The following is a 24,770-nucleotide window of genomic DNA, read 5'->3' as shown; positions in this document are numbered from 1 at the left end:
AAGTTCACAGTGGTAAATATGACCCGTCGCACCACATCCTGCTGCAAGTAGGAGCTAAGGGGCGAATAGCACAACATTTATTTAACTAGGCAAGTTAGTTAAGAATACATTTTATTTACAATGACGGCCTTCACTGGCCAAACCCGGACGACACTGGGCCAATTGCGTGCCGCCCTATGGGACTCCCAATCACGGCTGGGTTGTGGTACAGCCTGGAATCGAACCAGGGTGTCTGTAGTGACGCCTCAAGCACTGAGATGCAGTGCCTTAGACAGCTGTGCCACTCGGGAGACCAAAAAAGTCCATTCTATCCTATTCTGACCTCAGCCAGGGAAGTGCTACAGGAGTTTTGACAACCCACAGACGCACTGCCTTTCTCATGGGGGGAATTGTAACATAAAGCTTAAATTATAAGATGTGAGGCTTTAGGCTGGTGTGCATATTAGTTTATGGTTTATAGTTTTTGGGGCGGTAGGGTAGCCTAGTGGTTAGAGCGTTGGACTAGTAACCGGAAGGTTGCAAGTTCAAATCCCCGAGCTGACAAGGTACAAATCTGTCGTTCTGCCCCTGAACAGGCAGTTAACCCACTGTTCCTAGGCCGTCATTGAAAATAAGAATTTGTTCTTAACTGACTTGCCTAATTAAATAAAGGTAAAATAAAAAAATATGGTGTACTTAACATTTTCAACAGTTTCACATTTGATTGGGATGTCATCGCGAGTGCATTGGGAGTTCACAGACAGAACCTGTAGATTAGAAACCTATATATTTCATGGATTACACTCCTTTCTCCTTTCTCTACAATATTGGAATTGTCAGGACTACACAAATCAAAACAGAGCTTGGAATTCCTGGTCAAAAGTTGTGTGTTGCGTATAGCTACTTTCAACTCTCTCTAAATATAACCTCTAGGTGACAGAGGCACAGCTGGACAAGTGAACAGGATCTATAAACTCCAGCTATTCTGTGCTTGATAAAGAGGAGACCTTCATGTCTTAAAGTAATGATGGACTGTAATTTCTCTTTGCTTATTTGAGCTGTTCTTGCCATACATAACATGGACGTGGTCTTTTACCAAATAGGGCTATCTTCAGTACACCACCCCTACCTTGTCACAACACAACTGATTGGCTCAAACACATTAAGGAAAGACATTCCACAAATTAACTTTTAAAAAGGCACACCTCTTAATTGAAATGCATTCCAGGTGACTACCCCGTGAAGCTGGTTGAGAGAATGCCAAGAGTGTGCAAAGCTGTCATCAAGGCAAAGGGTGGCTACTTTGAAGAATCAAATAGATTTGGATTTGTTTAACACTTTTTTTTGCTTATTTCATAGTTTTGATGTCTTCACTATTATTTTACAATGTAGAAAACAGTAACAAATTAAGAAAAACCTTTGAATGAGTAGGTGTGTCCAAACTTTTGACTGGTACTGTATGTATTAAAAGTCCCTGGTTGGACACCTTTGCTCTAATGGGATATGGATTCCACAGAGACCTATTGTTTTCCCTGTGACCCCTCCCTCACATATCTGGGAAATGACATCAGCCCCTTCCTGGTTCCTCACCCAACTAAGGCCTTCACCTGCCCCTCCCCCTCCCCCTCTTTACTCCCGCGGGGCCTTCAGTTGGTCAAATCTCTCCACCTGCGAGAGAGAGCGAGATGACCCTGAGGTCAGGGTGACACAAAACTGACATGACAACCACAACAGTGCTAATTAAACTGTGTGCCATCCCTGCTTCACTGCTTACATTGGGTCTCGTGCTCACAAAGGCAGGTGCAGCGAAAGCAACCCGTCTCCCAGACAAAACATTCTCTCAAGTAACTAGCTAATACACAAGCATATTGTACAAACAAACATCAAAAACACTCACGTGTCAGATCAACACTCTGGCACGTGTTAAGAAAACCTACAGGTTACACACCCAAATGTATAGATGGCTGCCGTAACGCTCACTTGCCTTACACAGTAGTCTAAAGCTACTTATTGGGATCAAAGCACTTCAATGAATTCAGACATCAATTTAATAAAATGAATAAAAGGTCAAGTTCACCAAACTAAAAGACAGTACATTACAGGAACTAATCTGCTAGCCCTTTAGACATGGATCTAATCAGACGCCAGGAGGAGACTATGGGCCAGACGAAAAAGTTCAAGGAGCTGCTAGTAAATTCCCTCCGAGGTCAGGAGTCATAGTTCAAGGGTCGTGATGGCTACACAGGCCCTAGCAGATCAAAGCGGTGGAGGCGGGTGGCTGGATAGACGTCCTACCGACCGGCGGCCGCCCCTACCCAGCATGCCGGGGAAACAGTGGGGGACCAACTTCCTGTACGACCAACAACTGCCAACATCCAGCCAAGCCCATCATGCCCAACCCAGCACAGGGGCTATCTGTAAGGTCTGGGGTTAAGTCCAGTTCAGAAGAGGAACATCCAAAGGAGAGTAGAGGATAATAGATAGACACACACGGAAACCCAGTGTGTCTGCGTATGCGATAAGACTTTCAGTGGGCAGCTAAGGAAGTCTAGCAACTTCCTTAATGACAGAGAGTGTTCAGGGTCGAAAGGAATGAGGTTTAAAGCAGAGCTTCGGATGAAAGATTTAACTGACTAATGTATATATATTTTTCTTCTTTTGACCCTCTTTTCTCCCCAATTTCGTGAAATTCAATTGGTAGTTACATCGCTGAAACTCCCGTACAGACTCGGGAGGTGTGAAGGTCGAGAGCCATGCGTCCTCCGAAAAAAAGACCCTGCCAAGTGGCACTGCTTCTCGACACATTGCTTGCTTGCTAGCCAGCTGCACCAATGTGTCGGAGGAAACACCATACAACTGAAGACCGAAGTCAGTGTGCATGCGGCCGGCCCGCCACAAGGAGTCGCTAGAGCGCGATGAGACAAGGACATCCCGGCCAGCCAAACCCTCCCCTAAATCGGATGACGCTGGGCTAATTGTGCGCTGCCTCATTAGTCTCCCGGTTGCGACACAGCCTGGGATCGAACCCAGGTCTGTAGTGACGCCGCATCGCAGTGCTTTAGACTGCTGCACCACTCGGGAGGCCCCTAACTGACCAATGTTTGAACTGAGAACTGTACGAGAGGGAATTACATTTATTTTTAAGCGTATGTTCTTGAATTCATCAGAGCAGCAATGTAAGAGTAAGTCACACACACACATTGTTAAGAGAAATTCCTGGCATTTCTGGCGCCAGAACTCTGGTTAGAAGGACTACACCTCTGGAGGCACAGCTGGGCAGGGTCAAAAACACACAAGGGACACTAAAGAAAACCACACACAAACACAAAAGAATAGTCACAGACATATTCACTTCATACACACTGCGACTCTCTCCCGTCTCTACCACATGAGACACATTGAGAACCAAAAGTGGGTCACTGAGACCGTGTTCATGTAAAAAATGGCTTAACCTGGCCTTAAATCCCTATGGAGACTAAGTCTCTGTGCTTCCAGAATCCAGACCACTCACCGTTCCCACCAATGGGTAGATGAATCCTGCCCCAATGCTGGCGCGGATGTCTCTGATTGGCAGGGTGAAGCCAGTGGGCGTGCCCTTCTTCTCAGGCAAGTGTGACAGGGACAGGTGGGTCTTGGCCATGCAGATTGGAAGCTTCCCGTAACCCTGCGGGCAGGAGCACATGAACATAATTAGACAACCATTAATTCAGTGTGTGTACGTGTGCGTGTTGATGCATGAGAAAGTGACTATGTAAAAGCTTCAATAGATCATGTGTAGTATGGTATGGTGACCTCACCTGCTGGTTGTAATAGTCTATCTTGGCCTGGGCCTCTGGAGACAGCTCGATGTCATCAGCCCCGTACACCTTCTGGGCTATCATCCTAATCTTCTCCACTATGGGGGTCTGGGAGGACAGAAGACATAGGACAGTATTCAGCCGGGACCTATGGGAAACAGACGTTTAGTCTCAAAAGGAACTAAAACCTTAAGGACTTTGCTCTCACACAGTGTCTACGCATGTGCACAGGTTCGCTTAACACTGTTACAGCGTGGTAGCCAGGGCACCAAACCAGAAGAGAAGAAGTTGAGCCTCACTCTTCAAAGCTCTTAGTTGTTGCGGAAATTGACCCACTATGCAGTTTACTTTCTGCATATACGTCATATCGCTGAATCTACATTTAAAAAGGTATTTCTCTGTCACATTTAAAAATCAGTAGATAAATGCTAAGAGAGTAACAACTAAAAACAACCTAGGGAATACAGTATGTATTGTTCTTCCTGAGAAGGCCTTAGCTAGCCTAGGGTCGTAAACCCTTCTACTGGCCAGTCATCTAAGGAAACAGAACTCCACTACATGATGCTAGCGCTAATCAGAGAGACAAGAAATGGCTCCATGGACCTACACACACACACCCGCAAATGCACGTGAGCCCACAAACACAGGCACAAAGACACACGCGCAAACACAGGCACACACAACCCTGCATGGTCTCTATAACCGGATCAGTTAAACAAAGTCACATTCCAAACTCACTAACTCAAACCAGCTGATGTTTTTTCCTCCGATTTTGGATGGGCTCCCAAAGACAGGAACTCAAACATGGGACATTAAGGCATGGGGGCGTTTCACGCACGTAGCACAGATACACATACAGTGGGGCAAAAAAGTATTTAGTCAGACACCAATTGTGCAAGTTCTCCCACTTAAAAAGATGAGAGAGGCCTGTAATTTTCATCATAGGTACACTTCAACTACGACAGACAAAATGAAAAAAAGAAAATCCAGAAAATCACATTGTAGGATTTTTTATGAATTTATTTGCAAATTATGGTGGAAAATAAGTATTTGGTCACCTACAAACAAGCAAGATTTCTGGCTCTCACAGACCTGTAACTTCTTCTTTAAGAGGCTCCTCTGTCCTCCACTCGTTACCTGTATTAATGGCACCTGTTTGAACTTGTTATCAGTATAAACGACACCTGTCCACAACCTCAAACAGTCACACTCCAAACTCCACTATGGCCAAGACCAAAGACTGTCAAAGGACACCAGAAACAAAATTGTAGACCTGTACCAGGCTGGGAAGACTGAATCTGCAATAGGTAATCAGCTTGGTTTGAAGAAATCAACTGTGGGAGCAATTATTAGGAAATGGAAGACATACAAGACCACTGATAATCTCCCTCGATCTGGGGCTCCACGCAAGATCTCACCCCGAGGGGTCAAAATGATCACAATAACGGTCAGCAAAAATCCCAGAACCACACGGGGGGACCTAGTGAATGACCTGCAGAGAGCTGGGACCAAAGTAACAAAGCCTACCATCAGTAACACACTACGCCGCCAGGGACTCAAATCCTGCAGTGCCAAACGTGTCCCCCTTCTTAAGCCAGTACATGTCCAGGCCCGTCTGAAGTTTGCTAGAGAGCATTTGGATGATCCAGAAGAAGATTGGGAGAATGTCATATGGTCATATGGTCAGATGAAACCAAAATATAACTTTTTGGTAAAAACTCAACTCGTCGTGTTTGGAGGACAAAGAATGCTGAGTTGCATCCAAAGAACACCGTAGCTACTGTGAAGCATGGGGGTGGAAACATCATGCTTTGGTGCTGTTTTTCTGCAAAGGGACCAGGACGACTGATCCGTGTAAAGGAAAGAATGAATGGGGCCATGCATCGTGAGATTTTGAGTGAAAACCTCCTTCCATCAGCAAGGGCATTGAAGATGAAACGTGGCTGGGTCTTTCAGCATGACAATGATCCCAAACACACCGCCCGGGCAACGAAGGAGTGGCTTCGTAAGAAGCATTTCAAGGTCCTGGAGTGGCCCAGTCAGTCTCCAGATCTCAACCCCATAGAAAATCTTTGGAGGGAGTTGAAAGTCCGTGTTGTCCAGCAACAGCCCCAAAACATCACTGCTCTAGAGGAGATCTGCATGGAGGAATGGGCCAAAATACCAGCAACAGTGTGTGAAAACCTTGAAGACTTACAGAAACCTTTGACCTCTGTCATTGTTATAAACCCTTTGTTGGCAAAGTATTGAGATAACAAAAGTTTATTGACCAAATACTTATTTTCCACCATAATTTGCAAATAAATTAATTTAAAATCCTACAATGTGATTTTCTGGATTTTTCCCCCTCATTTTGTCTGTCATAGTTGAAGTGTACCTATGATGAAAATTACAGGCCTCTCATCTTTTTAAGTGGGAGAACTTGCACAATTGGTGTCTGACTAAATACTTTTTTTGCCCCACTGTATGAAGCAAACATACACATTGACCTTGCTCACTCCTACACATCCCTTCTTGAGGGTTATTTTGGAATTGTGAGACGTTTTGGGCATTACAGTCTAACATAAGGAGTGAGAACATCTAGATATACACACACTACTGTTCAAAAGTTTGGGGTCACTTAGAAATGTCCTTGTTTTTTAAAAGAAAAGCACATTTTTTGTCCATTAAAATAACATCAAATTGATCAGAAATACAGTGTAGACATTGTTAATGTTGTAAATGCCTATTGTAGCTGGAAACCATTTTTAAATATGGAATATCTACAGAGGCCCATTATCAGCAACCATCACTCCTGTGTTCCAATGGTACGTTGTGTTAGTTAATCCAAGTTTATTATTTTAAAAAGGTTAATTCGTCATTAGAAAACCCTTTTGCAATTATGTTAGCAGAGCTGAAAACAGTTGACCTGATTAAAGAAGCAGTAAAACTGGCCTTAAGACTAGTTGAGTATCTGGAGCATTAGGATTTGTGGGTTTGATTACAGGGGTTAAAAACAAAGCACTTTCTTCTGAAACTCGTCAGTCTATTCTTGTTGTGAGAAATGAAGGCTATTCCATGCGAGAAATTGCCAAGAAACTGAAGATATCGTACAGCGCTGTGTACTACTCCCTTCACAGAACAGGGCAAACTGTCTCTAACCAAACTGTCTAACGTGATAAATTCAGAAACAACAAGAGAGTTTGTGGTCAAGTCAAAATGTACCACATGCAATTTAAAGAGGGACAGAAATAGTGCAGTGAAAGATATTCTGTTTTTTATTTTGAAATTAGATTACCTGACTAACAGTCAACCCTTGCCCTCCAAAACAGATAAAGACAATTATGTGCCTGTCTTCTCTCCACCTCCAGTTAGGTGTAGGAGGAATAATGGTCCAGGGCTGTTCTTCATGGTTCAGACTAGGCCCCTTAGTTCCAGTTAAGGGAAATCTGAACGCTACAGCCGACAATGAAATTCTAGACGATTCTGTGCTTCCAACTTTGTGGCAACAGTTTGGGGAAGGCCCTTTCCTGTTTTAGCATGATAATGCCTCCTTGCACAAATCAAGGTCCATACAGAAATGGTTTGTTGAAATCGATGTGAAAGAACTTGACTGGCCTGCACAGAACTCTGACCGCAACCCCATCGAACACCTTTGGGAAGAATTGGAATGCAGACTGCAAGCCAGACCTAACCGCCCAACATCAGTGCCCTACCTGGCTAATGCTTTTGTGGCTGAATGGCAGCAAGTCCCAGCAGCAATGTTCCAACATCTAGTGGAAAGTTTTCCCAGAAGGGTGGAGGCTGTTATAGCAACAAAAGGGAGGACCAACTTCATATTAATGCCCAAGATTTTGGAATGAGATGTTTGACGAGCAAGTGTCCACATACTTTTGGTAATGCTGTGTACAAAGTCGGGGGGCGTGTTCGACTGTACGCACCACATATCTGAGTGTCAGTTCCAACCCTGATCTATATTTGGTTTTAATGCAGACAAGCACTGGATCCAGCTTCACACAGATATGAGCTGGCGAAGGGTAGTCTACCATGACCTTTATGGTACTTTCAAGACAACTGGGAACTCTGAAAAATAGGTGGTCAAGTTATGACGTCAGTGATCTTTAGATTGGAAAGTCGGAAAGAGGCCAGAGTTCCCGATTTGGAATTCAGAGTTGGATAACAGTTAAACATTTATTTCAGATTTCCCAGTTGTCTGCAGTCGGAAGTCAGAAATTTCCGAGTTCCCAGTTGTTTTGAAAGCGGCATTAATGCTCAAAGGGAGAGAGCAGAGTATTCCCTTCGAGTCAGGAACCAAAACTCCTCAGTGACCCGTGAATACAATGTCATTCGGGCACATGACAGCTCGATCAGCTGTTCGATTTCCCTTACCAGCATGTCAACTGAGCCAGGACCACAGTCCAACGGATTGGGAAGTAAGTCCCAAAGTGCCCTTCCAAGCATTGGAGGTGAGCGGTCATCACTCATGTGGGACACTTACTGATGCTGTTTTCTGTTATTTTCCTGACACAGAAAGTCAACCAAGTCAGTTGTTTTTTTAACCCATTGTGAATGACACAGTTCCGCTCTTAATGTGAAAAATCTTTCCAACACTCCCCCTCGATAACCACCAAGCCTCAGTGTGAAATAGAACATTTTCATGCTCTGATCCCATATCTCCACATAGTTTTGTGAACAGTAGCTGTGGTTTGATGTAGTTATCTGCTGGGGTATATCTCAGTTCTGTGCTCAGCTCTTTGCCTCCAGTTGCTCTCAGTGTATCATATAAATGTGTCCATATGGCAGAGGGAGACACATTCATAACTAGAGTCCCGCCATAGAGTCCCATCTGGTCAAAAAGCATCTCGATCCTCACAGCTAACAGCCATTTGGAGAGCATAAGCTGGGGAGTTTGAGTCGTTCAGTCAAGAGTTTCTTTCCTCTTGATTGCTAGCAATAGCATAAATTCTTTGTTTAACAGTGTTATCCGACAACGGTATTAATGTGAGTTTCTGTGCCTCGGCCTCCCCACACATTGTTTTCACCATATCAGTTGGGGTCGGTAATATCAAAGTCTCTGCAATAGTGTGTGGTTTCATAGCGTAGCAGGCCTTGCCATTAACTGTGGGAATGATTCAACTGCATACCTTTCCATGATCTAAGGGTGCTCCCTGGTTGAATTCTATCTTTTAGATTTGAATTGTTTTGATTTTTTAAGGTTAACCACATTACAATGATTCTGAGAAACAAAGACGATATTATAATATACACTGAGTGTACAAAACATTAGGAACACCTGCTCTTTCCATGACAAAACTGACTAGGTGAATCCGGGTGAAAGCTATGATCCCTTATTGATATCCCCTGTTAAATCCACTTCAATCAGTGTAGATGAAGGGGAGGAGACAGGTTAAAGAAGGATTTCTAAGCCTGGAGACAATTGAGACATGGATTGTGTATCTGTGCCATTCAGAGGGTGAATGGGCAAGAAAAAATAAAGTGCCTTTGAATGGGGTATGGTAGTAGGTGACAGGCGCACTGGTTTGAGTGTGTCAAGAACTGACAGTCCAATACAACACTGGTGCCCAAAGACCCATAAAAGAACGCACAACTCGTCGTACCTTAGCACGAATGGGGTATGGCAGCCGAAGACCTTACAGAATTCCACTTCTTTCAGCAAAAAACTGTGGTTGCAGTGGGCTAAGGAAGAAAAACACTGGGAAATTGGAAAAACATTGCCTGGTCTGATGAATCCCGGTTCCGTTTGTTTTACACTGATGGGAGTACTAGGGTATGGAGAAAACCACGAGTACATGCATCCATCATGCCGTGCGTCAACATTGCAGTCTGGAGGTGGTGTGATGGTGTGGGGTGTGTTTTCATGGCACACATTGGGCCCCTTGATAAAAGTGGAGCAACATTTGAATGCTACAGGATATCTGAATATCACTGCCAATCAGGTGCATCCCTTCATGGCAGCAGTATATCCATATGCAAATGTATTTTTCCAGCAGGATAATGCCCCATGCACAAAGCTAGGATTGTCCAGGAATTCAGCTGACTGCAGTGGTCTGTCCAGTCACCAGATCTCAATCCAATTGAGCATCTATGGGATGAGATTCCTCACAATCAAACTTTATTTGACTCTATGTAAACTGGAAACCACATATCCTGAGGCTGCATTCATTGTAGCTGGGGATTTTAACAAGGCTAATCTGAAAACAAGACTCCATAAATTCTATCAGCATATCGATTGTGCTACCAGGGCTGGTAAAACCCTGGATCATTGTTATTCTAACTTCCGCGATGCATATAAGGCCCTCCCCTGCCCTCCTTTCGGAAAAGCTGACCATGACTCCATTTTGTTGCTTCCAGCCTACAGACAGAAACTAAAACAAGAAGCTCCCGTGCTGAGGTCTGTTCAACACTGGTCCGACCAATCTGATTCCACGCTTCATGACTGCTTCGATCACGAGGATTGGGATATGTTCCGCATTGCGTCCAACAACAACATTGACGAATACGCTGATTCGGTGGGCGAGTTCATTAGAAAGTGCATCGGCGATGTTATACCCACAGCAACGATTAAAACATTCCCAACCCAGAAACCGTGGATTGATGGCAGCATTCGTGCGAAACTGAAAGCACGAACCAATGCTTTTAACCAGGGCAAGGTGACCGGAAACATAGCCGAATACAAACAGTGTAGCTATTCCCTCCGCAAGGCAATTGAACAAGCTAAGTGTCAGTATAGAGACAAAGTAGAGTCGCAATTCAACGGCTCAGACACAAGAGGTATGTGGCAGGGTCTACAGTCAATCACGGATTACAAAAAGAAAACCAGTCCCGTCTCGGACCAGGAAGTCTTGCTCCCAGTCAGACTAAATCACTTTTTTGCTCGCTTTGAGGACAATACAGTGCCACTGACACGGCCCGCTACCAAAACCTGTGGGCTCTCCTTCACTGTAGCCGACGTGAGTAAAACATTTAAACGTGTTAACCCTCGCAAGGATGCAGGCCCAGACGGCATCCCCAGCAGCGTCCTCAGAGCATGCGCAGACCAGCTGGCTGGTGTGTTTATGGACATATCTGCTATCTGAGCAGCTAACCGATCGCTGCAGCTGTACATAGTCTATCGGTAAATAGCCCACCCAATTTACCTACCTCATCCCCATACTGTTTCTATTTACTTTTCTGCTCTTTTGCACACCAGTATCTCTTCCTGTACATGACCATCTGATCAGTTATCACTCCAGTGTTAATCTGCAAAATTGTAATTATTTGCCTACCTCCTCATGCATTTTGCACACAATGTATATAGACTCTTTTTTTCCCTACTGTGTTATTGACTTGTTAATAGTTTACTCCATGTGTAACTCTGTGTTGTCTGTTCACACTGCTATGCTTTATCTTGGCCAGGTCGCAGTTGTAAATGAGAACTTGTTCTCAACTAGCCTACCTGGTTAAATAAAGGTGAAAAAAAAAAAAAAAATTCAATCAACCCTTATCCCAGTCTGCTGTTCCCACATGCTTTAAGAGGGCCACCATTGTTCCTGTACCCAAGAAAGCCAAGGTAACTGAGCTAAACGGCTACCGCCCCATAGCACTCACTTCTGTCATCATGAAGTGCTTTGAGAGACTAGTCAAGGACCATATCACCTCCACCCTACCTGACACCCTAGACCCACTCCAATTTGCTTACCGCCCAAATAGGTCCACAGGCGACGCAACCGCAACCACACTGCCCTAACCCATCTGGACAAGAGGAATACCTATGTGAGAATGCTGTTCATCGACGACAGCTCAGCATTTAACACCATAGTACCCTCCAAACTCGTCATCAAGCTCGAGACCCTGGGTCTCAACCCTGCCCTGTGCAACTGGGTACTGGACTTCCTGACGTGCCGCCCCCAGGTGGTGAGGGTAGGTAACAACATCTCCACCCCGCTGATCCTCAACACTGGGGCCCCACAAGGGTGCATTCTGAGCCCTCTCCTGTACTCCCTGTTCACCCACGACTGCGTGGCCATGCACGCCTCCAACTCAATCATCAAGTTTGCGGACGACACTACAGTGGTAGGCTTGATTACCAACAACGACAAGATGGCCTACAGGGAGGAGGTGAGGGCCCCCAGAGTGTGGTGTCAGGAAAATAACCTCACACTCAACGTCAACAAAACAAAGGAGATGATTGTGGACTTCAGGAAACAGCAGAGGGAGCACCCCTCTATGCACATCGACGGGACAGCAGTGGAGAGGGTAGTAGGTTTTAAGTTCCTCGGCGTACACATCACAGACAAACTGAGTCATGATTAGGTGACTGACTAGGGGAGCTCAAGTCTTCAGGTCTCAAGCAAGGTTACTCATCACGCAGGGGCACACTGGGACCAGAAGCCAGCCCTGGTATTTCTAAAACACCGGCCCATTTTTCCCCTTGAGGCCCCCATTAGCAGCCAGAATGATAATTTTGCGCATAAAACCCAAGTCAGACAGGCCCACTGGGCTATAAATGGACCAGCCCATCTGTCATTTGCCTGAAATGGCAGATGGCCAGTCCGCCTCTTTCATCATGTGAGTAACCACCTGGTATGGTTTGGCCAAAGCAGACCCGTTCTTGGCAAGTCTTGTCTTCACACGTCCTCTGTGAGGCATAGCAGGGATATTGCCCTGGGTCGGAGGAAAGGCCACTTGGACCTACTCCGCCACATGCAACAGGCTTTATGTAAAGGGGTTGTTCATAGGGTCACAGGGAGGAACTGGATGGGATACAGTAGCACAGTACAGTAACACACGCCCCTATGCCCCTGGCCCTGACAACAGCATTCTCACAGGGCTCAGAGGAATGACAGTGTGTCAGGACCCTTTAACAAGCCCCAAACAATTAATATCACAGGTCAGTGCTGCACCACGCTAATACTAACCACCACCCAGTGCTTACACATATACAAGCTAGCAGTGTGTCTCATTGCCATAGCTTCACAGTGAACTAGAGATGGGGTTTATTCCACTAATTCAATTCCAACTCTGTAAATTCCATTTAGTTCAATTCAAAGTCCATCCGTCAGTCCATCTCTGAATTCTGAGATAATTCAATTCCTCTCAAGTCCAACGTTCCAATAATTCCATTCCCAATTCAATATTATGCCCAACAATTCCACAAATTCTAAATCCTCAGGAGTTCAGGCTGATCATGTCACTCAGTTCAGACAGCATAGCTATACTGGAAATATACAAATACATTTTTGTGCTGCATGGTTTGAACTCCATGTGCATGAATTCCAATCCAAACAGTCTAATTCCATATCTTGAAGATTGTTGAAATTAAAATTGAATTCAACGTAAATTCTTCACTTCATGAGCTAATTCAAGAATTGAATTGGAATTTCAAATCTAAATTGAGCCCAACCCTGCATAGCTCCCCATGTACTGTAAAGCTAACATTACTGGTGAAATAAATGTGACCCGACCTTGCAGGCTCAACAAAAGCACAGTGTCAGTTAAGTGTTGTAGATCAATAAATTATGTCGGGACATTTTAGAATGATTGGACATGGCAACCAAATTCCTGCACCCATTTATATCACAAGCCAGAAGGGTCTGCAGAAACATGACAAGTTTGTCTATTTAGCTTACTTACTTTCCAGTACTTCCAGATTAGCGCTTAGAAGTGTAAACTATAGGCTAGATGTCGTAGTGCAATGGGGCGTCTGTCTCTCACCTCTTGGCTGTAGAGGAACTGGAAGTGGCTGGGCTGACTGCCGGCCTGCTTCACTGCCTGGGCCAACTCCACCGAGCCACGGCCACCCCGCGCCCAGTGATGACACGGCACGGCATCCGACGCCCCAGACTCCTTGGCCATCTGGCACACCAGGTCGATCTCAGCCTGCGTGTCGGTCCTGTGGAGTAGCCAAGGAGACGGTAACCATAGAGGAAACCAGGGAAACAACTGTAGGGATTGGAGCAATGAATGGTGTGACTGACAGTTGTTGGGACACATAACAAGGTGTTGAAATGAGATGGCAACTTCGAAGTGTTTAAGTTTGGCTTAACAAGACCTTTGTCCTTATGTTTTTGCAGTGTGTGTGACAGCCCATTTAGTCTAAATGAGGCCTGAAGGCCAAAGCCACATTCTAATAGCTTCCGACACGCCACAGTTGCTGTGTAAACACCTCAGTCACACTGACAGACTAACACTATGTAAAACACACCAAGTCATCTAACCACAGACCTCAACAACACCAGTCATGACATGGGCCACTTACTGTGTCTTCACAGTCCTCACAAGGATAATAAAACAAGGAACATTCACATTTCCCCACAAATAAATACATCTATTTTAGGTTTAGGGGTTAGGGTTAGAATTAGGGGTTAAAGGGATATTTAGGGTTAAAGGGATAGCATGCTAGCAGATACCCGAGCTAATGGATTAGCTCGCAAAACTACTTTCCTTCATACTGGACACAGAGACATAATCCCTAAGCATCTCTTTAATGTTACGGTTAGGGACAATATGATTTAGAATGGGAAGCAATTGTTTTGTCCCCATAAGGATAGTAAAACAAATGTGTGAGTCACTGGCAGGTTGACATTTATTGTCATGAGTCTTGTCCTGGAAGGAGAACGGAGGGATTTCCCCTAAGATGGGCCAGCTGCAAAATCTAAATAGTTTATATTTAAAAAAAATGCATGAAAACAGTGTAGTTAAGGTTTAAAATCAGACGTTATGACTTTATGGCCGTGCCGGCTAGTGACCACTCTGCAGAGCTGAGTGTCACTGACCCTCATATGTGTTTGCATATTTTTGTAACAAACTGATAAGGATTCTAAAGCTAAACATGTTTTGTCTGCATTCGTCTGTGCATTCACATGCCTGTCCACGATATGGGGTCTGACAGAGAGAGAAGAGAGGCCCAGGCCAGCTAAGGACACAGCTGATCAGCTGCTCAGACTGTTACAGATTGGAAGTCTTACTTGAAGACGTTGAGAGCCACGACCACGGGGACTCCAAACAGGTGGGCTATCTGGATCTGTTTCCTCAGGTTACTGCTGCAGCCCTTCACCACCAGACTCAGGTTCTAGAATACAGAGGGACAGAGAGAGTGAGATGGGAGGGAGGGAGAGATTCATTCCAATCTAATGGAAACATAGTCAAACTCAAAGTGAAACTCAGCCAGGTCAGAAGTGCAGTGGCGTTAGATGTGAGGCAGAGAGAGTGGCAGGTATTCATCTCTTTCATTTCCACAAGTGTGAATATTAAATGCTATCTACCGAAACAGGATATCACCGTTTACGAGAAGCTTGGTCAATGACTCAGGAGTTCTCGCTCATATGACACAGTCTGTGAGAAAGACAGAATGCGCGAAAGACTGAGAAAGAGCGAAAGAGCAAGAGAGAGCGAGAGAAGAGATAAAAAGCAAGAGTGGGCGTAAATAGAGGATGTTATAATTGCATTGTAAGAGCCAGGTCTTTTACAGAGTCAGGAGAATTGGAAGGTCGAACCTATTGGCATCCCTCTACCCCACTCTGCTACAGTCCCCTCTGGTAGTTCAGTCGCCTAGAGCAACACTGGCTCGTCTTCAACAGTTTAGACTTTGGGGGGGATGAGGCAATACTCACTAAGGAGCTCAAATCCTGTTTTACAGCAACATTGATACTCTCTGGGGAAGGAACAATCCCAACTATATGACATCCCATATGAAAAACACACAGGTTGATTTGTCAGAGTGGGTGTGCGTGCACGTGGTGACTGCGCGTGGCAGGCAATACTCCCAGAGATAATTAAACTCTGTCTGTTTAGCACCATAGTTGTCATATTCCAGGATCCACCGACTGGCCTATCCAGAACCCAGTCCTTAGTAGTCTCCAGGCCCTAAAGTTACTCTGCTGTGCCTGGCTCTGTGCCTGGCTCTTCTCTCTCAAGCCCTTCTGCTTCTCGTTACAGCCCTCACAATTAACTTAGCTAACACCCCTTCATTATTTGCTCAGCTGAGGAGCCTTTGAGAGAGGAGTGATTTAAACCAGGCATGGGGTTTGAACATACAGACCCCCCACCTCCATCTCTATTAAGACCCCTCCCTGCCCGGAGACCCAAGCCAAGGGTCTATTTGCCCTGCTAATCAAATAATTACCTCAAATCATGTTGAAGAGAGAGCGAGAGAGAGAGCGATGCATGTCTGTATGTGAGGAATAGAAAGAGGAATGAGGACCAAAGGGGGTGGCTGGAGGCTAGGGCAGAACTTGGAAATGTCAGATACTCTTTTTAGTCTTTCCTTCGTTCTCCTCTTCCCTCCTACCCATGTGTATAGTGTGACATTGCATCATCCCCTAAAACCATAAACCTCATCTGACCTTATGAAATCTGCCTGGTTATAGGTGTGTTCCGTATTACCAGAGACATTCATATCCAGGTGCTAAGTCCCACTGTTCTGCTGGCTGATTGATTGATTAAATGATATTCCACTCACATCGCAGATCTAAATCAGTCCCTTATTAGAGGGGAAGTACTGTATGCGAACTGGCAGTTAGAGTGTTGGACTTGTAAGGTGAATGCACCAATTTGTAAGTCGCTCTGGATAAGAGCGTCTGCTAAATGACTTAAATGTAAATGTAAATGTAACCGAAAGGTTGCAAGATCGAATCCTCGAGCTGACAAGGTAAAAATATGTCGTTCTGCCCCTAAACAAGGCAGTTAATCCAATGTTCCTAGGCCGTCATTGAAAATAAGAATTTGTTCTTAACTGACCTGCCTAGTTAAAAAAAAAAAAAAAAAAATATGCAGAACATCAAGGCCTGGATTTAAAAACTCTTGTACACGCCCTTCCTCAAGTCCACGCCTGTAATGTTAACAGGGCGCAATGTTGCCACCTATGGACAGGGATATGTATGGCCTTCCATTTTATCAAGCCCACAAACAAACAAACAAAGGCTTGATTTGTTGATTGTGGTGGCAAATGTGAAAGGAAATGTTGTGTTGCACAACATGGTAATAGGTCTTACATGAGCAAATGACTTCCTAACTGTATCTAATAGTACCAAGGCTATCCTGACCTTAGACAAAATCAGGTTATGTTAATGATCATAACCCAGTGATTAGATCGAACCACAACCCCCCTACCCCTCCACCTCTCAATAAAGCCACTGACATGTTTATTTCATTTCCCTAATCAATTTCTATCCCTGCATCATCACCAAGTCAGGGAACCAATGGGAGACATGCAAATCAAATGTTGGTCAGGAGGACATCATGTTCATGTCAGGTACAGTAGCTCAACTCCCAGCTCTTTCATGCCACAAAGTGTCTGTCTGCTGACTTTGGTTAATACTTTTTTCACTGGTATTTTTTTAAACTTGGGGAACAAGGGAGCCAACTCTTAATAAGCTCACATTGCCACGGGCAACAAAAATAGTTGTACTACCCTGTTTCAAACCATGTAAAGTGCTCTCTCTCCAATATCTTACCTCATCTATGTACTCTCTTGGTAGAGGTGAGCCAGCTGAGACCTGCAGGAACAGTCATTTTAGCACATATTCAAACAAAAAATATAGCACCATCAAATACTGTATTTCACAGTTAGTTTTGTGTATTATGGTCAACTCGGGTACAGTAAATTCCAGGAAACTGAAATGAACGGTCCAGGTGCTAGTGCAGATAAGCAACTCTCGGACTCGGGTTATCTAATATAGGCTAGAAACAAGCATTTATTCCAGGGAGGTATGCAGCACACAAATCACTGAGTTTATGGATCCGGCATGAACACATAAGCCAGAGCACTATAATCACAGAATGTCTCGTCCTTAGACATGTACAACAGTGGGCCATTTACTGATGTACATGGTAACCGCTCTATCCTAGAATTGCAGAGATCCTATAACGTTAGCCAGTAGAGAACAATAAAGTTCTCTTGCTATATTAGTATTATAGAATGCAGTGGTGGAAAAAGTACTCAAAAGTCACCATAATAGAAAATGACTCAAGTAAAAGTCACCCAGTAAAATACTGTATAAATCATTTCAAATTCCTTATATTTAGCAAACCAGACAGCAACTCTGAAGCGTTGGTGTTTAGTGAGCCCACCGGATCAGTCTGTAGGGATGTACTCGAAAAAAAATAAAACCACCTTAGCCACTGCGCCACCCGGGAGGCCCCCAGGGATGTACTCTTGATAAGTTTGTGAATTGGACCATTTTCCTGTCCTGCTAAGCATTAAAAATGTAACGAGTACTTTTGGGTGTCAGGGAGAATGTATGCAGTAAAAAAGTACATTATTTTCTTTAGGAATGTAGTGAAGTAAAAGTTGTCAAAAATATATATGGTGAAGTACTGACACCACAAAAAACTACTTAAGTAGTACTTTAAAGTATTTTTTACTCAAGTACTTTACACCACTGATAGAATGGATGACTCACATTGGGACCGCCACCATGCATTTTCAATGCTCTGACCGTGGCGACCAGGACGACAACGTTTGGCCTCAGCCCCGAGGCCCTGCACTTGATGTTGAAGAACTTCTCCATCCCGATGTCTGCCCCGAAACCAGCTTCAGTCACTGTAGAGGAGAGAAGGGGGTAGGAGTCAACACCAGAGTTAGACAGAAAGTGAGATAAGTCCAAAGCATAGGCAGATCAGCCCTGTGTTTGTTTTCACTTTCTGTAACTTAGTTCTACAGTACATGGACATTACACGTGACCAAGTCCTCAGTTTAGTCGGATACATCTTCAAAGAGCACTGCAGCGAAGACAAGCCATGTTATGATCACTTTCTACCTCCCCCTCTACCCATCTCTCTATCCCTCCCATCTCTGTGGGAGTAAATCTGGAGTGAATGGCTGGTTCAGTTGGAGGTCTGTAAAGGGTCCAGGGCCTCTGATACTACAGCCCTGGGCCTCTTGAACACACTCCAACACAAGCAAATAGTCTACCTGCAATGACAGCTCTGTTAAGATACAGCTTCCTGGAGGGCCACCATTGTATGAGTCACAAGGAGAAAGCGGACAGATATTCATCACCAGATAGCACAGCTATGCTGAATGTGGCTCAAGATGGCACCGACAGAAATGGCAGCTCTGCTTCAAGCTCCTAAGCAACATTTCAGTATTTTGTTTTGTGTGCTATTTCTTACATTATTAGCCCAGAACCATTTTTGTGTTACTACATACTCCTGGAAATAACTTTCGGATATCAGAGCGGCGTTAACTCACCAGCATTACGACTTGAATTGGATCCTTGTTCGTACCCCCCAGGGCAATGAAATGGATCCTTTGTTTGTACCCCCCAGGGCAATGAAATGGATCCTTTGTTTGTACCCCCCAGGGCAATGAAATGGATCCTTTGTTTGTACCCCCCAGGGCAATGAAATGGATCCTTTGTTTGTACCCCCAGGGCAATGAAATGGATCCTTGTTCATACCCCATAGGGCAATGAAATGGATCCTTTGTTTGTACCCCCCAGGGCAATGAAATGGATCCTTTGTTTGTACCCCCCAGGGCAATGAAATGGATCCTTGTTCGTACCCCATAGGGCAATGAAATGGATCCTTGTTCGTACCCCCCAGGGCAATGAAATTGATCCTTGTTCGTACCCCCCAGGGCAATGAAATGGATCCTTGTTCGTACCCCATAGGGCAATGAAATGGATCCTTTGTTTGTACCCCCCAGGGCAATGAAATGGATCCTTGTTCGTACCCCCCAGGGCAATGAAATGGATCCTTTGTTTGTACCCCCCAGGGCAATGAAATGGATCCTTTGCTTGTACCCCCCAGGGCAATGAAATGGATCCTTTGTTTGTACCCCCAGGGCAATTGAATTTATCCCAGAGGCTGCTCTAAGATTCGGAGTGGATTTCTACTTTGATTCAGGAGACGTGCACTCCATCCACCGCTTCCGAGTATATAACTCGCTAATGTTCAGTCTCTGGACAATAAAGTAGACGAACTCAGGGCAAGGATCTCCTTCCAGAGAGACATCAGGGACTGTAACATACTCTGCTTCACGAAATCATGGCTCTCTCCGGATATACTGTCCCCGTCCATACAGCCAGCTGGGTCCTCGGTACATTGCGCAGGCAGGAATAAAGAACTCTCAGGAAGAAGAAAGGTGGTGGTGTAAGTGTGATGCTTAACTACTCATGGTGTGATTGTGATAACGTACAGAAACTCAAGTCCTTCTGCTCACCAGACCTAAAATACCTCAATCAAGAGCTGACCGTTTTACCTCCCAAGAGAATTTTCTTCGGTTATAGTCACAGCCGTGTATATTCCCCCTCAAGCCGATACTATGACGGCCCTCAAAGAACTACACTGGACTTTATGCAAGCTGGAAACCACACATCCCGAGATCCCATTTATTGTAGCTGGGGATTTTAACAAAGCAAATTTAAGGAAAATGCTTCCGAAGTTCTATCAACACATTGACTGTAGTACCTTCGCTGGAAAAACACTCGACCACTGCTATTCCATCTTCCAGGATGTCTACAAGGCCTATTCAACGCTGGTCTGACCAATCGGAATCCATGCTTCAAGATTGTTTTGATCATGCGGACTGAGATATGTTACGGGTCACCACTAAGAAAAACATATACAGACACGGTGACTGAGTTCATCAAGAAGTGTATAGGGGATGTTGTTCCCACAGTGACTATTAAAACCTACCCAAACCAGAAACCGTGGATAGATGGCAGCATTTGCACAAAACTGAAAGCGCAAACCACTGTATTTAACCATGGCAAGGTGACTGGGAATATGGTAGAATACAAACATTGTAGTTATTCCCTCTGTAAGGCAATAAAACAGGCAAAATGTCAGCACAGAGACAAAGTGGAGTCGCAATTCAACAGCTCAGACACTAGACGTATGTGTCAGGGTCTACAGACAATCACAGATTACAATGGGAAAACCAGCCACATCGCGGACACCGAAGTCTTGCTCCCAGACAAGCTAAACACCTTCTTCCCCCGCTTTGACAACAATACAGTGCCACAGACATGGCTCGCTCCCAAGGACTGTGGGCTCTTGTTCTCCGTGGCCGATGTGAGTAAGACATTTTAGTGTGTTAACCCTCGCAAGGCTGCCGGCCCAGACTGCATCCCTAGCCGCATCCTTAGAGCATGTGCAGACCAGTTGGCTGGAGTGTTTATGAACATATTCAAGCTCTTCCTATCCCAGTCTGCTGGCCCCACTTGCTTCAAGATGTCCACCATTGTTCCTGTACCCATGAAAGCAAAGGTTACTGAACTAAATGACTATCGCCCCGTAGCACTCACTGCTGTCATCATGAAGTGCTTTGAGAGGCTAGTTAAGGATCATATCACCACTACCTTAACGGATACCCTAGACCCATTTCAATTTGCTTACCGCCCCAATAGATCCACAGACGATGCAATTGCCATCGCACCGCACACTGCCCTATCCCATCTGGACAAGTGTCTGTCTGTAAGAATGCTGTTCATTGACCATAGCTCAGCCTTCAACACCATAGGAAACACCACCTCCACTTCTCTGATCCTCAACATAGGGGCCCCACAAGGGTACGTGCTCAGCCCCCTTCTGTACTCCCTGCTCACCCATGACTGCGTGGCCACGCACCCCTCCAAATCAATCAAGTTTGCAGATGTCACAACAGTAGGCCTGATTACCAACAATGACGAGACAGCCTACAGGGAGAAGGTGAGGGTCCTGATGGAGTGGTGCCATGAAAATAACCTCTCCCTTAACGTCAACAAAGTTGATCGTGGACTTCAGGAAAACGGCAGAGGGATAACACCCTTATCCACATCGACGGGACCGCAGTGGAGAGGGTGAAAAGCTTGAAGTTTCTCAGCATACACATCGCTGAAAATCTGAAATGGTCCACCCACACAGACAGTGTGGTGAGGAAGGCGCAACAGCACCTCTTCAACCTCAGGAGGCTGAAGAAATTCAGCTTGGCCCCTAAGACCCTCACAAACTTTAACAGATGCACAATTGAGAGCATCCTGTCGGGCTGCATCCCCGCCTGGTACGGCAACTGCAACACCTGCAATCACAGGGCTCTCTAGAGGGTGATGCGGTCTGCCCAACGCGTCACCGGGGGCACACTGTCTGCCCTCCAGGACACCTACAGCACCCAATGTCACAGAAAGGCCAAAAAATATCAAGGAAATCAACCACCCGAGCCACAGCCTGTTCACCCCCTATCATCCAGAAGGCGAGGGCAGTACAGGTGCATCAAAGCTGGGACCGAGAGACTAAAAAACAGCTTCCATCTCAAGGCCATCAGACTGTTAAATAGCCATCACTAGCCGGCCTCCACCCATTATCCTGCCCTGAACGTAGTCACTGTTAGTAGCCAGTTACCACACAGTTACTCAACCCTGCACTTTAGAGGCTGCTGCCCTATGTACATAGACATGGAATCACTGGTCCCTTTAATAATGTTTACATACTGTTTTACTCATTTCATATGTATATACTGTACTTGATTTTAGTCAATGCGACTCCGACATTGCTCGTCCTAAAATGTATATATTTCTTAATTCAATTATTTTACTTTTAGATTTGTGTGTATTGTTTTGAATTGTTAGATATTACTGCACTGTTGGAGCTAGGAACACAAGCATTTTGCTATGCCCAGAATAACATCTGTAAATATGTGTATGTGACCAATAACATTTGATTCGATTAGATGACAGCTAACAGCATCAACACTGTTAGGGCTACAGGTTTACATTTCATCACACTGAAACTGTCAGCAAAGAGCTAGCACAGGGCTAATGACAACATAGACAACCAGCCTTGTGACCACTTCCTGTTGTTTACACAGGAATCTCAGTCCTGGATGTTTCCAGTAGGGACCCCTGGTCCACTGGCCCTGCCCCAGTAGGCTGTGCCCCCCCACCGGGGCTCCTCCAGGCTCCAGGCCATGACAGCCAGCTCCTCCCAGACTACACCCCCTCTCAGTGGGCTTCCTGTGCCACTTCCCTGGGAGGTCAGGGGAAGTTACTGTTTCCACTGGTGAAAGGTGGCATTCCAAACAGAGGTGTGTGTGTGTGTGATTGTCATGTTAGTGCATGCATGTGTGTGTGTTGAACTCTAGAAAACCCTAGGCCAGTTAAATCCTGGATTATCCCAAATAAAGGGATGTAGATTAAAAGGATTTAATAAATATTTGGACCAGCAGTAATTAAGGGAATCACCTGCAATTGTGTGTGTTTTAGAAGTCAAGTGTGTAGATTCTCCATTTAACATCTGACATGATGTCTAACTGACCACGGACACACGCCACCATACTGTTCCTTCTAGCTATTCAGAGCACTCCACAAAGTCAGGCCCAGAATTTCACAGTCCACAATATAAACGGAGGTTAACAAGTGATGAAAATGTGTTTATCCATAAAACTCTACTCATCTGGAAATGCATATGGGAAAATGAACAGAAACAGAGATTGAAACAGTGTATTTAAGATATTTGACCACAAAGGAGATTAGTGTATTGAGAGTGTGGTTAGGAAGAGACGTCCTCGGACCCAAAATGTTACAGACTGACAAACGATAAAATACAATCCCTCGGTTGTGGTGACTATTTTCTGGAAAGGGGGCGAGTTTCCATGAGAAAATGAAAGGTGTGTATTATATCATGGCTACACTGTTATACGGGCTAATCAACAGAGAGAGGGATAGAGAGAGGGGGATAGAGGGGGGGGGGGGGGGGGGGGTCTGCTCTGCTTAACCTCAATGTCATTAAGCCATCAGTCAGAGATGCGGTAGTTTTTGGGGCCTAAAAACACATTCTGCATTTCAACTGGTGGCCTTTCCATTTGTTAAAATCAACAACGCATGTCCAAATCTTAGCCAAAGGATTTAGCAAGATGTTTGGTGAACTACGGAGAGCAGACTGTTTTCTTGCATTTCTACAGGGGTAGGAATTGTTTTTTGTGTTTATCCTGGCTGTGACAACATGGTATTACTGTCAAGTCCTGGCAATGAATTGATCACCAGAGAAAAAGCTTATTTTGGTCTCATTTTGAAACCTGGGTAGTGGATTAATGATGATCCTTTCACAAGTTCAACCACACACACACAGTCACCGTCGCGTACGAGAGAGAGAAAGACAGAAACAACAACACGGTAACCCAGAGGATGTCTAAAGGAAGCCCCTGTGAGTTTCCTGGTCTGTGTGGTGACCTCAAACTAGTGAGTTGTGAAAAGCTGTGGGGCTACAGAGGACAGAGCAGGGGAGTAGTGAGGCTTGTTCAGGGTTACTACCAGTCACAGATCTGGAGCAGCCCAGCTTCACCGCGCGCACACACACACACACAGGCCTGAAAAGTAAGCCAGGTCAGCGCTAGTTTCTCCACCCCCCCCAAAAATACTCACATTTTTCCCCCAATATGAATGAAAATGCAGATTTGAGATACGATCACTGATAATACCTATTCCGAACAAGTTTTATTCCATTCTTTACATTATTCTCTCAGGTTCCAATCCTGACTTTAGAAACTAAATGTGTGTTATTCACCTGAATTATTAATGTCATTGGGAGGTCTCCACAAAAGTTGTCAAATTTGTGTTCAGCTCAACATTTCAACAAGTTTGGATGTGTCTAGTTATTCAAATGGATCCACATTCCTTCATCTGTGTGTTTTGTACAAAGGGGAAAACGCAGTGTCCCTGTTGTTAGAGGTTATTTGAGTGCCCTCTCCTCCACACCAGACCAGACCACTAAGGATGCAGGAATAGCAGGAATCTGACATGTGGAATGCATTTCAAAATGGGAGTCTGTCTGGGACTAGCCTCCACCCAGGGTGCATTCGATCTCTCTCTTATCTAAACTACAGTCAGTGCAAGACTGAAGGCTGAAACTGACTTGAAAACTACCACAACTAAAACATGTGAGAAGGATAGTATTACATTGTCACCTTCAACTTACTGTAATAAGTAATAACCACACGATTCTGGTGTTTTGTTCTTGGCAAGAGGGAGGGGAGGCAGGTAGGGGAGGGGAAGCAGAGTGGAGGAAGAGGGGAGGAAAGGGGGAGAGGGCATCACA

The 24,770-nt window shown here is 45.0% G+C and overlaps 1 protein-coding gene across 2 annotated transcripts in view; it reads right to left on the bottom strand.

Annotated features, from left to right (window-relative positions):
* Nucleotides 1-24,770, bottom strand: part of mthfd1l (methylenetetrahydrofolate dehydrogenase (NADP+ dependent) 1 like) — a 94,214-nt gene that overhangs the window by 12,785 nt on the left and 56,659 nt on the right. For both annotated transcript variants that reach the window (XM_029676454.2, XM_029676455.2), the window contains exons 20-25: nt 18,158-18,297; nt 17,210-17,251; nt 14,723-14,826; nt 13,470-13,647; nt 3,777-3,884; nt 3,491-3,643 (exon numbers count right to left, since the gene is read on the bottom strand). In XM_029676454.2, the coding sequence (XP_029532314.1) occupies nt 3,491-3,643; nt 3,777-3,884; nt 13,470-13,647; nt 14,723-14,826; nt 17,210-17,251; nt 18,158-18,297 (725 nt within the window). The remainder of the gene's footprint in view (nt 1-3,490; nt 3,644-3,776; nt 3,885-13,469; nt 13,648-14,722; nt 14,827-17,209; nt 17,252-18,157; nt 18,298-24,770) is intronic.

The sequence above is a fragment of the Oncorhynchus nerka genome, linkage group LG13, assembly GCF_034236695.1.
Source record: "Oncorhynchus nerka isolate Pitt River linkage group LG13, Oner_Uvic_2.0, whole genome shotgun sequence".
Classification (NCBI taxonomy): domain Eukaryota; kingdom Metazoa; phylum Chordata; class Actinopteri; order Salmoniformes; family Salmonidae; genus Oncorhynchus; species Oncorhynchus nerka.
The sequence above is the reverse complement of the archived record's forward strand: the minus strand, read 5'-3'. Positions and strand labels throughout refer to the sequence as shown.